We start from the raw sequence: 16,259 nt of genomic DNA on the forward strand, positions 1-16,259 counted from the left end.
CTAAAACCTCAGGGTCGAATCGTGACACCCTCTCCGCCCCCCGCTCCGATGCTCACACAAGAGCCCCCGCCCCCGTCAGTATGTAGAGGAATGCGAGGTGAGTATCCCCCATGCAGCGCTCCGTGCTAGCAGACGGACTTCTAAGCGACCTAAGGGGCTCCGGCAGAGCAGACAGTGGTATCTAGAACCGAATGTACCTGTGACACATTGACACATGGTACAGCCCATAAACTTGGAAAGCGCAGGTTCGCCCTACATACAGCATGCAAGTTAAACTCGGAGCGACTGCGAGTCGCAGATCCGCACCGGGGGGCGTCCTTTGAAGGCTGCGGATGTAATGGTTCGTTGATGCTCCTAATTAAAGCAGAGAAGGTTGGGGTAGAGTCAGTTACACGTCGGGCGCCCCTGACACGAGATCGACTCACTTTCAGCCCCACTGGCCTGCGGAGCAATCTCCACAGATCTCCACAGGCACTGGGGGCTGGAATAGAGTCAGTGACACGTCGGGCGCGCTTGACACGAGACTGACTCACTTCTCTAGCCCGCTGGACTTTCACAGGTACTGGCCTGTGGGACAATCTCCACACCTCTCCACCTGCAGGGAGGGGGCAGGGTAGATAGAGTCAGTCTTACGTTGGACGCCCCTGAGGCAAGACTGACTCGTTCCCAGCCCCGCTGGACGTTCAGAGGCACTGGACTAGTAGCACAATCTTCAAACCTCCTAATAGGCTATGGGGAGGCTGGGGTAGAGTCAGTCACGGATTGGACGCCGCTGACACGTGACCAACTCACTCCCAGCCCCGCTGTCCTTTCAGAGGCACTGGCCTGTTGGACATTCTCCAGGCCTCCCCACAAGCTCTGGGGAGGGAGGTAGAGGTAGTCAGTCAGTCGTATATTGGGGTCCTATGACAGAAGACTGACTCTTTCCCAGCCCCTCTGGCCTTTTACAAGCAAAAGCCTGAGAGACAATTTGCAGACCTCCCAACAGGGTGAAGAACGCACCAGAGCAACAAGCGAACTTCACTGAAAGTCACCGGTACTCACCCCAAGCGTGCAAGACAGACAGACCCAGGTCATCCTCTGGCCGGACGGTCCCTTAGGCAGGCTCAGGGTCACCGATGGCATTCCTTATGGAGCCCCTGAGGTGTGTGCGTGGGATGATGCAGCGCCGAGAGCGGTTAGCATCACCTCGAGGAGCTAGGACCCGAACTGATGCATGCTCGGCTCAGCCTCCTGCTTCCCTCTCTCCCAGCAGCGCCAGCTTTTGTCTCGTTCCCCTTCGTTCTTGGGTGAGCTCCTCGCAGTCCCGAGGAGGGGTGGGGGTGGGGCCTGCAGGAATCTCTGGCAGCTTTTCCCTCTCCTTTCTGTTGTTTTTATTTCAAAGCATGTGGAGTTCACTACATCACCTCGGCCTGCGCCAGACAGGGCGAAGCACATCTGTGATTATTGAACATCTCTGAGAGACGTTTGTTCTCGTCTGACAAAGTCACAATTTAAAGAGACACCGCATTGAGATCATGTCATTAATCTGGGCTTTTGCTTGGAAGCAGTGATGCTAAAAAAGTGGGCGTTCCTCTGGGGAGATTCGCATCCCCACAGTTTCTGAAAGCACAGTTCTGGGGTGGGATCCCTTCCAGAATGACTGGGGGTGTGAGAAGAATGTTCTCTGCAGGGGTTGAAGACGAAAAGTGTCTTCTGTAATTTAGAGGGGCTGCTATTCCGGCATTCTTTGCTTGCCACATAAGATGATCAGTGCGTCTTTTTATTGTTCAGACACATAGGGCCCGATTCACAGAACTAACTTAAGACAAAATCCTAAACTTACTACCATTTTGGTATTTCCAGAAGGCACTTACTCATTTCGGTATTCACAGAAGTTAGGAGTCCTAACTTTACTACTACTAAACTGAGAAAAATCCTAACTTTAAGACTTTCGGTATTCACAGAAGGCATTTAGGAGTCCTACAGTTAGGACTCCTAACTTCTGTGAATACCGAAATGAGTAAGTGCCTTCTGTGAATACCAAAATGGTAGTAAGTTTAGGATTTTGTCTTAAGTTAGTTCTGTGAATCGGGCCCGTAACCTCTTTACGTTTGGGAGAGGGTCTCCCTAATTAACATCCCTTCCATAACTATTCCTCACTCAAATATTCTACAAGAAACTTTAATGAGGGGAGTGCCAGGTTGTAAAGATACTTTTTTTGCACCCCAGCGAATGTCTATCTTAATTTTGCTCAATTGTCGAAATGTTTCTCTTTTAGCTATCCAAGTGACAATGGTGGCTTCTGCATCAATTCCTGGTACCTGCAGACCTATTGAACAATTTCAATAGATACACTTTGCAGAACCCCCACAATGCTCTTGGGCATAGAGAATTCAGCATACGTTTTTCAACCTAAACTTATGATGCAGATAAGCAAGGGGACTGATTCCCTCTCAGTGTTGGGCATGGTTAGTTTCTTTTGGACTGAAAACTAACTCGTTAAAATACCCTGAGCATGGTTATAAACTGGGCGGGAGGTAATCCATGGGATATCGCTGCACGCATCACAAACCCCCAGTTCATCTACACATGAGGTTAATGGGTGCAGGAACATGGACTCGGAGATATTTTAAGTCGTGGGGAAAGTGGGGCACTGCCCAGGGCCCCCTTGGAAGCATGACCTCTCTTTTACTTTCACTTTGCTGATTTTTCTATCAGCACTTTCACCCTCTCCCTGACTAACTTGAAAAAAAAAATAAGGTTAAAAAAATAGTTTCCATGGTATCGAAAATAAACAATAAAGCATTCTGGCCGACTGGCCTTTTTAGGTCTCGCCTGACCCAGCGCTTGCGCTGGTCTGGCTAGACTTTAAGTAAGGGCTTCAAAAAATGCTACCGCCTGCCACCGCTTGCAGTGAATGTGTGCGGGCGCGTGCATGAGCAGAGGCGCCATATGGCGTGATTACTGCTGCTCGCTCACCACTCGCGCACATGCACTGCAAGCTGTGGCCGGCGGTAGCATTTTTCCCCCGCAATCACTTTCACTTCGCTTCCTTACTTTCTGTTTCAGAATGGAAGTGAAGCTGTAAGGCCAAGGAAAGAAAACATTGTCAGGTAATTCCTTTGCTTTTTTTTTTTGCTCACTGTCAACCTAAAAAGAGACAGAACAAAAAGAATACGTAAGATAAGAACTTTTGGAACACGCAGCGTGCCATATGTAAATTACGTAACAATCAGAGCTGCCGAGTTCGGAACTAAGGAAATAGGTTCGAGTCTCGGCATCGGCTCAACATTCTGCGATTCTAGGCAAATCGATCAATCTCTCTGTGCCTTAAAAACATGGATGTGTGCTTGTGAAATGGAACTAGTGCTCGTGTAAAGAGATCCAATACCTTCAAGTCCAGCAATCTGGAATCAAAGCAGATAATGTGAATCCCTGCCCTAAACTTTCTCTGCATTCTGAAGGGACCAGAAGTAATTTAATCTTGTCCCTTCCTTTCGATGTATTTCAAACTACTATAAAACATGTAAAGAAACCAATTGACCCATTCGCATAGCAGAAAAGAGGTGGTGTGCCCCCACCTGTTTTAGTTTGCGCACCAGTAGGCTTTCATGCCACAAAACTCTTCGCACACTGTGCCCAAGATCATGCATGCTGTATAGTTCCAGTGGTGGGAAGTGGTAAACAAAATTCCCACATACTTTGCACTTAATACATAACTGAAACTCCCTCTCTGTTTTCATTTACAGAGCTGTCTTACAAAAAAGCTTTCTCTTCTGGCTTCAGGGACAAGTTGGTTACATGCAACGCAGGCTCTGCCTTTTGCTTTGATTTTTCACAGTCACTAACACAGCATAGAAGCAATTTCAAATCAGAGCCGACTGGAACAATCAGGGACCATAAGCCACAGGTGAGCAAATTTTGCTTGTCCTATCATTTGTCTCTGCTCTGAATACCACATATTTAAGAACTGATTACTAAGGGCTGGATTAACAACCTTCCCATTTTAAAGTTGCACTTTTACACAGGTACACCTGCGCCTAGTTCGAAAAAACTTTTATGGAATAGGTAATTAGATAAATAGCACATTATTCAGACCAACATTTTACATGGATAAAGGGCCCATATTTCGTAGCACAAACAATTGTCTGGAATTGACTTACAGTGCATAAGGAACAACGTTTTCTTTATGAAAAAGGAGAAGCCATTACAAACATACACAAAAAATAAAACAAATGATCACACGTTCACGCAAATAGCGCATATAATACTGGTCACAGCATCACTCAGCACTAGGCCTGGGCTAAAATTTCGTTCCGTTCGCGGAAATTGCAATAATTTGACTTTTTCGCGTTCCGCGGAGAGCGCGAAAATGTCAAAATTTCCGCTTTCCGCAGCTTGGCGATAATTTGTTTCTTGCTCGCGCTGTAAAATAATACATTCTCGCGCGTGTGCGATCGCCTTACCTGAATCCCTGCGTTCGCCGACAAGTTTTCTTGATCCGGTCGCGTTCTCCATGAGATGTTGTATTGTTTTTAGCCATTTGCGCTGTCTCGCGACAGTTCGCGCCCGCAGTGACGTCATGCGTCGCGCGATCACGTCTTTCTTCTCGCGATCATGCACCGCGAGACAACTCAAAACAAGATGGCCGCGCCCGCGAGCAACCAGATGGGTAAGTTGGCGACCCGCAACCATGCAGAAAATCTCGTGAACATGCGGGAAAAAAACTTCCGCATCTTCGCGATATTTCCGCTTGTTTGCGATAATTTTTAACATTTTTGCGATAATTTGCGAAAGTGGATTTCGCAAATTCCGCCCACCCCTACTCAGCACCACCACAGCATCAGTTAGCACCACCACAGCATCACTCAGGGCCACCACAGCATCACTCAGCACCACCACAGCATCACTCAGGGCCACCACAGCATCACTCGGTGCAACAACAATATCACTCAGCACCACAACAGTATCACTCAGCACCATAACAGCATCACTCTGCTTCACCACAGCATCACTCTGCGCCACCAGAGCATCACTCTGTGCCACCACAGCATCACTCTGCGCCACCACAGCATCACTCTGCGCCACCACAGCATCACTCACGGCCACCACAGCATCATTCAACACCACCACAGCATCACACAGCACTACTCAGCACCACTCAGGACCACCACAGCATCACTCAGCACCACCACAGCAACACTCAGCGCCACAACAGCAACACTCAGTGCCACCACAGCATCACTCAGCAACACCACAGCATCACTAAGAACCAGCAAAGTGAAGTAAGTAGAAATGACAGCAGGCACTGCAGGTAAAGGTAGGCGTTGATTTATTCAAGAGACAAGGTGGGTAGCATCCAACTCCCGGCTGACCGAACTCGCAACTGCCAGGTTCAAACCCCCCCAGGTTCCAGCCACACGCATAGAACATTCTATCCTTCTAGAAGGCTACCAGGAAAGGACACAAAGGAAGGGTTCAATAATGGACATACGTTTAAGTGTAAACATTACAACACATCTTACCCCTTACAAATAGATAAAGAAAATCACACAAGAAGTATGTGTGATAGGAACATCTAAAACTAACACAAATAGTCATTCAAATAAGTAGGGGGTCTACGAATTCTACCCAGGCGGACTCCAACACCGGGCAGAGACTCTTGAGACGCCACACTAGTAGAAGCTTGTGAAACCTGCTCACAAGAACCACTTTGCAAGGCATCACCACCCCCTTCGTTAGAACGAGAAATTGAAGAAGGAACAGCATTTCCCTGAACTGAAGCAGAAAGCAATACCCCGTGTTGGCCTCAGATTGCACAACAGGATGCATAGGGAAGTTAGGAGAAGAGGACTTTTGATATAAAGCGATCCTCCTAAGATTCCACTTCTGCCCATCCTCCAACACAACATAATCTTGAAAGACCTCCTTAACTCTGTATGGCCCCTTGAATTTTGCAAGGCCCTTAGTAATCCTGCCCGGTTTAACTTTGATTAAATCACCACAAGATATAGAGCTTGTCAAATCTCGCTTACCACACAGGCCAGTACCACCATTATTAACATCAGAAACTCTATTCTTAAACCAAGAGGGAGTCAACTTAGTACCAGGGCGTCTCCCTCGCATTAACTCGAAAGGAGACTTCCCTGTATGCTCATGCGAAGTAGTACGGTAAGCCCAAACCATGTCTTGGACCATCACATCAGTAAACCCCCCAGAAGAAAGAGACATTTGTATAATCCCCTTCACCACTCTATTAGCCCTTTCACAAACACCATTCCCTTGAGGATTATACAACGAAGTACGATGGTGTGTTATGCCACAACCAGATAAAAAGGAACGCATTTTCTGTGAAGTAAGCTGTGTACCATTGTCCGTTATCATGACTGAAGGACAACCTTCTTCCAAAAATAAATCCTTCAAGAACTTAATAGAGCATTCAGTAGTTATATCCTTGACAAATTTGACTGTTAACCATTTAGAAAACATATCCACTACCACAATGGCAAACCTTTGATTTACTGGCAACTCATCCATGGGACCAATAAAATCCAGGCATATGCTATGCCAAGCTTGCTCAGGAGCAAAAATACTACCCATGGTCTGAGTAGAAACCAGTTTGAGTCTTTTCTCACTGTCTTTGCAAACTGGACAGTTTACAACCCAAGCTGAAACCTGTGCATCCAAACCCGGCCACCAAAAATCTGCTCTGACTCTACGTTGGGTGAAGGTCTGTCCCAAATGACCCTCGTGGGCTAATTTAATTAATTTGGGTCTTAAGATACATGGTGGAATGAACTTGTCACCTCTCATAAGGATATATTCACCACACACTGAAAGTTCATCCAAGACCTTAATGAAGGGACGAACAGAGGGTTGGACACAACTCTCACGTCTTGCTCCTAATTTGACCAATTCCATGACATTCAACAAAACACTATCACCTGACATGGCAGAACACCACTCCTCTTTACCAAACGTACCATCGCTCAATGCCTCAATATCACGGACAAACGCAATGGCACCATCATCTAGAAGATCAGCAGAATCATCACTGGAATCTTCACCCGGGATAGCTAATCTAGACAAACAATCCGCCTGTATATTTCGCCATCCTTGGATATAATTAACATCATATTGGTATTCCTGTAGTCTGGATGCGAGTCTAGCTAACCTAGGAGAACCTTTCCCCGCTCCCCCGGGTGACAATACCTTAATCAATGGTTTATGGTCAGTCCAGAGTTGAAACCTGGTACCCCAGAGATACGTCCTAAAATATTGTATGCCCCAAGCAGCAGCCAAAGCTTCTTTCTCAATTACAGAGTAATTCTTCTCAGAAGTAGAGAGGGTGCGTGATGCAAAAGCAATAGTTTTATAACCCTCACCCGACTTCTGGAGAAGAACAGCCCCTAAACCATTTGCACTCGCATCTACCATGAGCGCTGAGGGACATTTGATGTTGAATGATGCTAAAATCTTTGACTCACACAATTCTTTTTTTATGGCGTTGAAACACTCAGTATGAGACAGATCCCAAACAAATTTCACTCCCTTCTTTAACAACAATCTTAAAGTTAAAGTTTTGTCAGAAAAATTCTTGACAAATTTCGAATAGAATTCGATAAGACCCATAAAAGATCTAAGTTGATCCTTATCCACAGGACAAGGAGCTAAACGTATGGCTTGCAAAAGATCCCTTTTTGGCTTAATGCCCAGCACAGAAATTTCATAACCTAAATATTCAATTTGTTGTACTAGGAATGAGCATTTGTCCTTACGAAGGGTTAAACCAGCATCTCCAATCCTCCTCAAAACCTCCTTAAGAACACAATTATGATCATTAACAGTTTGCCCAAATATTAAGATGTCATCTTGAAAAAATACAACATTGTTGATACCCTTGAATAATTCTGTCACCATACGCTGAAAAACACTGGCCGCAGAGGTTAGGCCAAAAGGAAGCCTAGTAAACTGGAATGTCCCCTCTGTGGTAATGAATGCGGTAAGGCTCTTAGAGTCATCATGTAAACGGATCTGATGGTATGCACTTTTGAGATCTAATTTTGTGAAATATTTAGCACCACTTAATGTACTAACTAATTCTCCAATGTTGGGCAGAGGAAAGGTGTCTGCTATGACACTCTTATTAAGAGACCTGAGGTCCACACAGAACCTAATTTTCCCATCAGACTTGCGTGAAATCACCACCGGAGAAACCCACGTGGATGCTTCGACCGGCTCAATAACCCCACTCTGAAGCATCTCATTGATAAGAGATTTAACTTCATCCCTCACAGTGAGTGGAACTCTCCTAAGTTTGTGTTGGATGGGAACAGACGTATCTTTGAGTAATATTTTGTGGACATAACCCTTTAACTCACCCAATTCATCGTTAAAAACATTGCTACTGTCCCTCAAAATATTGTCTAAAGAAAGCTCCTCGACGACCATTACCTGAGGAACTGCCCTGGGGTTCACAATTATATGTAGATCATACTGGTGTATCCACCCAAGGATAGGAGGCCCATCAACAGCAACATAGACTTTGCCTCTAATAGACTTGCCTGAAAAGGAAATATCAGCATCAAAATACCCTAACAAGTCTATTGTTTCACCTTGATAACCTGTGGGGCTTATGTCGCAAGTCAAAAGGGAAAGATCCGACCACTCTTTCCTGAATGTAGGTTCAGGAATTATCGTATACCTTGAACCAGTATCCACCATTAATGACACCACATGGCCATTAATATCAAAATCAGCTCTTGGACGTTTTTCCCTCATCTCATTGATAAGATTAATATGTTCATCCGAATCATTTACTATCAAAATTTTATCTTTCTCTCTCCTAATTTCGATAATGTTGTCGTCCACGACTGCTACTCTAGGTTTACCTCTGTATCTACACATTTTTGAAAAATGTCCCATCTTGCCACACTTTAAACATTCCTTGTTATTGGCAAAACAAAATTTAGCGTCAGAAGAATGTGTGTTACTTCCACATCTTGAACAAAATCTCGTGGGATTTTTTACAAAGGTATTTTTCTTGACAAAGGATTTCCCTTTAGACTTGAGTGCAGCAATAGATTCCTCCTCACAGTTTTCACACTCTTGTGTGTACTTCTCAGATACTTCTGATATTTGTGCTTGATCACTGGATCTCTGTAACTCTTTCATGCACAACTCGGATTGTTCAACAACTTTTGCTAAATCCACAGCAACTTTTAACGAAGGGTTTTTAGCCGCCCAAAGTCTTTCTTGTATTTTCTTATTGTTGCATTGGACTATCAATTGATCACGTATTAATTCATCAGCCATAGTACCAAAATTGCATTTGACTGATAGTTCTCTCAATCGTGTTACAAAATCATCAATAGATTCATCCATACGCTGCTTGTGTGTGTAGAATTTATACCTATTCATGACTAGATTCTCTTCCTTCATGAACTTTACTTCCAATCTGCATACAGCGTCCTTGTACTCATTGTGCGATTCTTGGCCAGAAGCTTGCAACGTTTGAGGTAAGTACTTGAAGATGCGTTGCGCCTCTTTCCCAAGGGCACCCAACAATAATGCTTTCTTGCGCTTAGCAGAAAACTCCTGTCCATCAAGAGCATCGAGATAGTTTTCAAACATGACTATCCAGTCATCCCAAGGAATTTGAGGTGTTCCGGGCTCACTTAAGAAAGGTGGGGAAAGTGCTACATTAATCTGTTGCGCCATGGTGGTAGTGTAATAAGGTGTATAAAATATTCTTATTAACACCAAGTGAAAATGTTGTAATTTCCAAACAGTCTACAGGCGTAACAGTCACTTCACTAAATAAATTGTTTGAAAAATGATACTGAAGATACAAATTTTAAACACACACACACACCCCAAGAAAGCGTTGAAATTAAATAATTTCCAATTACCAGTAATAAGTATTGAGGATTGAGAGAGAATCGTTGAACCGTTGCTTGCTAGTGAAGACAGCTCAGCTTGTAAACTGCTTCGCATCCAGCATGTTTCTGATGTCTGTTAGAGTGTGCCAGTAGGTGGCGCTAAGAACGTGAAATTTGACGAGCTGCTCGTGTGAGTTTGAACACACAGAAACTCCGTAGCACGTCACGAGCTTTGTTAAAATCGTAGGTGATGATGTTTCACAAGACGTATCCCAGCAACGGGCACAAAGACGAGCGCGAGGGGCCTTCGAAATCGCTCGATACCAAAATGTCCAAAAATGAAGAATTCAGATGACAGAAACCAGAAGAGGATGCACGGGGAACAGCACCAATCGGTTCACGCGTAGGATCGTTGTCTTTGGGAGAGTCACCACACCGATTACGCCTCTTGACCTCAAAGCCGCCGCTGGATGGCAATCCGATCAGCCACGAAGATCGTCGCCAAGTGAAGTAAGTAGAAATGACAGCAGGCACTGCAGGTAAAGGTAGGCGTTGATTTATTCAAGAGACAAGGTGGGTAGCATCCAACTCCCGGCTGACCGAACTCGCAACTGCCAGGTTCAAACCCCCCCAGGTTCCAGCCACACGCATAGAACATTCTATCCTTCTAGAAGGCTACCAGGAAAGGACACAAAGGAAGGGTTCAATAATGGACATACGTTTAAGTGTAAACATTACAACACAAAGCATCACTCACGGCCAACACAGCATCACTCAACACCACCACAGCATCACTCAACACCACCACAGCATCACTCAGGGCCACCACAGCATCACTCAGCACCACCACAGCATCACTCAGCACCACCACAGCATCACTCAGCACCACCACAGCATCACTCAGGACCACCACAGCATCACTCGGTGCAACAACAAATCACTCGGTGCAACAACAATATCACTCAGTACCACAACAATATCACTCAGCACCACCACAGCATCACTCTGCGCCACCACAGCATCACTCTGAGCCACCACAGCATCACTCTGCGCTACCACAGCATCACTCTGCGCCACCACAGCATCACTCAGGGCAACCACAGCATCACTCAGGGCCACCACAGTATCACTCAGCACCACCACAGCATCACTCAGCACCACCACAGCATCACTCAGCACCACCACAGCATCACTCAGCGCCACCACAGCATCACTCAGGTCCACCACAGCATCACTCAGGTCCACCACAGCATCCCTCAGCACCACCAAAGCATCACTCACGGCCAACACAGCATCACTCACAGCCAACACAGCATCACTCAACACCAACACAGCATCTCTCAGCACCACCACAGCATCACTCAGCACCACCACAGCATCACTCAGCATCACCACAGCATCACTCAGGGCCACAACAATATCACTCAGCGCCACCACAGCATCACTCAGCACTACCACAGCATCACTTAGCACCACCACAACATCACTCAACACCAAATCAGTTTCACTCAGCATCGCCTTTGCAATAGTACACCACCACATCATCATCACTCAGCAAGACCTAAGTATCATACAGCATCACCTCAGCATCGTCTCAGCACCAGTCACCACCACCACTACCATAATAATAATAATAAAACCACTTATAGAGCGCCTCGTTACACTCAAAACGGTGTGTCCCCGCGCTAAAGAAATGCTAATATCCACCCAGAAAGGCCGAAGTCCGAGGCCAACTCAATCCAAGGGAAAAGAAGACCATTATTCACTAGGGAAAAGGTACGTTTTCAGCTTAAGTCTAAATCTGGCTTCGGAAGGTTCCATTCGCAAGTCGAGAGGGAGATGGTTCCAGTGCCTACTAGCTAGAAGGCGAAAGGAGCTACCTCCCATCCTGGTCCTACGTACGCGGGGAGCTGGAATAACATCGCTCCAGCCGATCTCAGATTGCGAATAGGTCGATGGATGGTAAGGAGATTGCGTAAGTAACCAGGTCCTTTCCCCTGGGCAATGCGATGGGCAAAGCAAAGTGCTTTGAACTTGATGCGCTCCTCGATAGGGAGCCAGTGGAGTTTCCGTAATGCAGTTTTACCTGAGGCCCTGCGGGGAAGATTGAGAACCAGGCGGGCGGCTGCATTTTGGACGCACTGCAATTGATGTATGCCCTTTCTACTTAGACCAAGGAGGAGGGCATTGCCGTAGTCAAGATGAGGAGTGACTAGGGCATGAATCAATGTTTTCCTGGCACTAATGGGGAGCAAGGTGAGAACTTTCCGAAGAGTTTTTAATATTCCAAAGCATTTTCCCGTAGTTTTGTTAATCTGTTGTTTAAAAGAGAGCTCCCCATCCAGCAATACTCCCAGATTTCTAACGGAATCTGCCGGGATGGGAAGAGCACCTAATTCTGGTGGCCACCAAGCTTGGGACCAGGCCGAGGGGGATTTGCCAACCACCAGCACTTCTGTTTTATCGCCATTAAGGCGAAGGCAGTTGTTGTTCATCCAGTCTGCCACAGCTCTCATGCAGTTGGAAAAATTTTTAGCATCCTCTGCCTGATTGTTGGTGAGTTTAATTATTAGTTGGGTATCGTCCGCATATGAGACGATATCCACACCAAAAGTATCCACAATATGTGCTAAGGGCTCCATGTATAAATTAAATAGCGTAGGACTCAGACTTGAGCCCTGTGGGACCCCATGTCTTAGTTTGCGAAGAGTAGATTTATAGGGAGGATAGAAAATCTGAAAGCTCCTATTATCTAGAAAAGATTCTACCCACTTCAGAGCAGGTCCTTCAACTCCCAAGTCTGAGAGGCGAGACAGCAGCGTCGAGTGCAGCACGGTGTCAAATGCTGCACTGAGATCTAGTAGAACCAACGCTGCCGTCTGCCCCTCGTCTGCAGCTAGTCTCAGACATTCGGTGGAGAAGAGCAACGCTGACTCAGTAGAGTGGCCCGCTCTAAAACCTGACTGAGTGGGGTGGAGAAGCGAATTTTCTTCAATGAACTTCGTAAGTTGAGTATTGACTACCTTCTCCACAACTTTCCCACAAAATGGGAGGAGAGAGATGGGGCGCAGATTTTTTAACTGGGAGATGTGGATATTAGGTTTCTTTTTCAGGGGTATGACCTGTGCTGTTTTCCAAGTGTCAGGCACGTGGCACTCCTGGAAGGATAGGGAAATCAAATGTGAAATCTGTTCAATCATGCAGTCAAATATTCCCTTGCAACGATTGGGAGATATCACATCCAAAGGAGAGCCGGACTGAATGCTATTAACAATAGTGAGTAAATCTGACCTCTCTGGGACTCTGAAACGTGTCAAACAGGGTATGGTGGAGGTGACATTTGTCTCTACCGGAGGTTTAGTTGGCAAGTTATCAGTAAAGGAAGCGTGTATTAAGTCCACTTTGCTTGAAAAAAAGTCAGCAATCTCTTCACATAATTCATTGGAGAAGATGTCTTGGGCCTCTAACCTAGTAGGAACCGTAAGCTCTTTGTAGATTGAAAAAAGTTCCTTAGTAGGATTTTTTGCCGATTCTATACGTTCTTTGAAATGAACGCCTTTGGCTGCTCTTATAAGTTTGTGATAGGCTTTAAGTTCTTTTTTATAAATCAGTTTATCCTCGGATTTGTAGTTTTTCCTCCAGTTACGTTCAGTGATTTTACATTTGGCTTTAGCTTCTTTAAGTTCTTTAGAGAACCAGGGGGCAGTCTTAATTTTCCTGGCGGGGGGCTTTAGTGTCCATGGTGCTACCTCATCCAAAGCCCTAGACATCCATATTTCATAGTCGGCCCAGGCTTTGAGCAGGGTGTTACCTGGAGACGGGGGTTCTTTAAGTAAAGCAATTTTATAGTTTTCCTTCGTGAACTTCTTCCAGTCTCTGCGCTTCTGAGGTTTAGGTTTGATCATGCTAACCTCCTGTGGGCCAATTTCAATCTCAAAAGGAATAGCGAAATGGTCTGACCATGTAATTTGTAATGGCGTGGCAACCTTAACCCCTTCCCAGTTCGAAAAGATGGGGTCAAGAAGATGTCCCAGTTGATGAGATGGGAGAGTAGATTGCAGTATGAGCGACTGTGATTTCAAGGCCTCTATCACAGCATGAGCCTCCCTGCAATTGGGGTCCTCAAAGTGAAAATTAATGTCACCCAAAATGAGAAATTTTTTATAGCGAAGAGCATGCTGATCATACCACCTCACCAAAAGAAATACGGACGAGGCGCCCTGTCTCAGTAGAAGCCACCAAGCTCTGGCACTTGCTACCAGCCAGCACCAGAAGCACCCAGCAATATACATACTTTCATAGACAGGTGAAAATATATTCCCTAGAAAACGGAACCTCCTGCATCCAGACAACAGAGCCCAGAAAACAGTCACGCGCTCAAGTGCAATCCTGAGCGTACAACCCACGAATTCCAAACAACTCAACCAGAAAACTGCTTTTGATTTGCAGGAAAGCTACAAATGGCTGACCTATGGGTTGCAATGACATTATTTATTTATACGTTTTTATATAGTGCTAGCTAGACCCGAGGGTATCCGAGCGCTTTACATACACAAAGGAAAAAAAAGTTGCATTACATAGCAGGACATAAGGATGCATAAAGATATAAGCAAAACATTCTAATTAGGCATACAGTGAAGGGGAGGGAGAAAGCTCAGGAGGTTGAAACAGTCCAAAAACCACCTATCCTTGATGGACAAGTGAGCGGGGAGTCAGCCAGGTTATTGAAGTCTAGGTTAGTTGACGAGGACGGTAAAGTATTTCTCGAGGAGAGGGAGTTTCAGGTCCCTTTTGAAGCAGGGGAAGGAGGGGTTGCATCTGAGGTCTATCGGGAGTGTGTTCCGCATCCTGGGAACGTTACCAGAAAAGGATCAGGACTGAGTGGTTTTCCTTCTCAATTTCGGAGGGATTAGATTTTACCAGTTTGCTGTTTAGTTTGTTGGGGGAATGTGAGTGGAGGGTTTTGTATATGATGCAGGTCAATTTGTAGCTACATCTACCTTCAATGGGAAGCCAGTTGAGGGTGTTGTGGGTTGGTGTGATGTGTCCAATCCTTTTTAGGTCTCGCCTGACCCAGCGCATGCGCTGGTCTGGCAAGACTTATTGAGAGGGCTCCAAAAAGTGCTACCAGGCCAGCCTAGAGCTACAGAGCATGTGCGCGCGCGCGCGCGCGCGCTGCGCTTTACCGCGATTACTTTCACTTTGGCCGCTTTGATGTTTGATCGTGATCCCGATCGTGATCACTTTCACTTTCGCGGCCGCAGGGCCGCTTTGTATAGCCAATAGGTCTCGCTTTTGGGACCTTATAAGTATTTAGTTATGCAACTGTTGCATAGCTAAACACTTATAAGGTCCCAAAGGCGAGACCTATTGGCTATGCCAATGCTTGTTACACCAGTTATGAGTCGAGCTGCCATGTTAAGAACTGACCTTTGTGGGGCTAGGTGAGCTTTTGGCGTCCCTGTTAGGATGGCGTTCCCGTAGTCCAGTTTCAAGAGGACAAGGGATTGTACAATTGTCTTGAAATCATCATGGGGAATGAAAGGTTTAATTGTCTTCCGGTGTTTTAGTGAGTAAAGCGCACCTTTTACAGAGTTTTTGATGTGGTCCTTCATTGATAAGTTCTTGTCCTGGGTAATGCCTTGTGATTTTACCGAGTCGGATAGGACGAGAGAGCAGTTTAGGGCATCTAGGTCCTTGAGCCAGTCTTGGATTGGTAGGTGGCTACTTTTTGGAGAGAACAGTATTAATTCAGTTTTGTCCGGGTTCAGCTGTAAGTGGTTTGCGTTAAACCAAGATTGGATCTTGGTTAGTGCGACATTGAGGTGTTGGATGTCACTGGGTGATTTGATTTTGTAGTATATTTGTGTGTCGTCTACACATAGGTGATATTTAACTTGTTTCAGAATGATTGTAAGGGGTTCCATGAAGAGTTTGGAGAGGGATGGGGAGAGGATCGAGCCTTGAGGGACCCCAAGTGTGACTCGTGTTGGCATAGAGAGACAGGAGTTGATTTTAATTTGTTGCAAACGGTGCTGAATGTAGGAAGTGAACCATTTTAGTACTATGCCATTAATGACAGAACGGCTCTTATAAATGTCTCAAGTAAAGCTGGGTGATTTATTGTGTCGAAAGCCATTATATAGTTATGTACTTATGTTATGTACTTCCATACATAACAGTTATGGCCCACAATAATAGTAAAAATATAAAAACGCAGCCATCAGCAGCCAATAGTATCTTATGCTTATTAAATTCTCATAAGACATATCTGCTATGAGGGTTGTCCATCCCGAGGACTGTTCGACCAAAAAACCAAACATCACCGGATGAGCAGACATGAAATAACTGAAGAGATCTCTCACACATTGCTGGACCATTTTTGAGGACTTTATA

General features: G+C 45.5%; 1 protein-coding gene across 10 annotated transcripts in view; it reads right to left on the bottom strand.

Annotated features, from left to right (window-relative positions):
- Positions 1-16,259, bottom strand: part of TNS1 (tensin 1) — a 1,878,049-nt gene that overhangs the window by 1,123,681 nt on the left and 738,109 nt on the right. For 2 of the 10 annotated variants that reach the window (XM_085649995.1, XM_085649990.1), the window contains exon 1: positions 1,045-1,271. The exons of the other annotated variants lie outside the window; for them this stretch is intronic. In XM_085649995.1, coding sequence (XP_085506121.1) covers positions 1,045-1,125 — 81 coding nt within the window. In that variant the 5' untranslated portion in view covers positions 1,126-1,271. Of the gene's footprint in view, positions 1-1,044; positions 1,272-16,259 lie in introns of those variants that run through there. 10 annotated transcript variants of the gene reach the window in all.

This window comes from Triturus cristatus, chromosome 3_2, assembly GCF_964204655.1.
Source record: "Triturus cristatus chromosome 3_2, aTriCri1.1, whole genome shotgun sequence".
Lineage (NCBI taxonomy): Eukaryota > Metazoa > Chordata > Amphibia > Caudata > Salamandridae > Triturus > Triturus cristatus.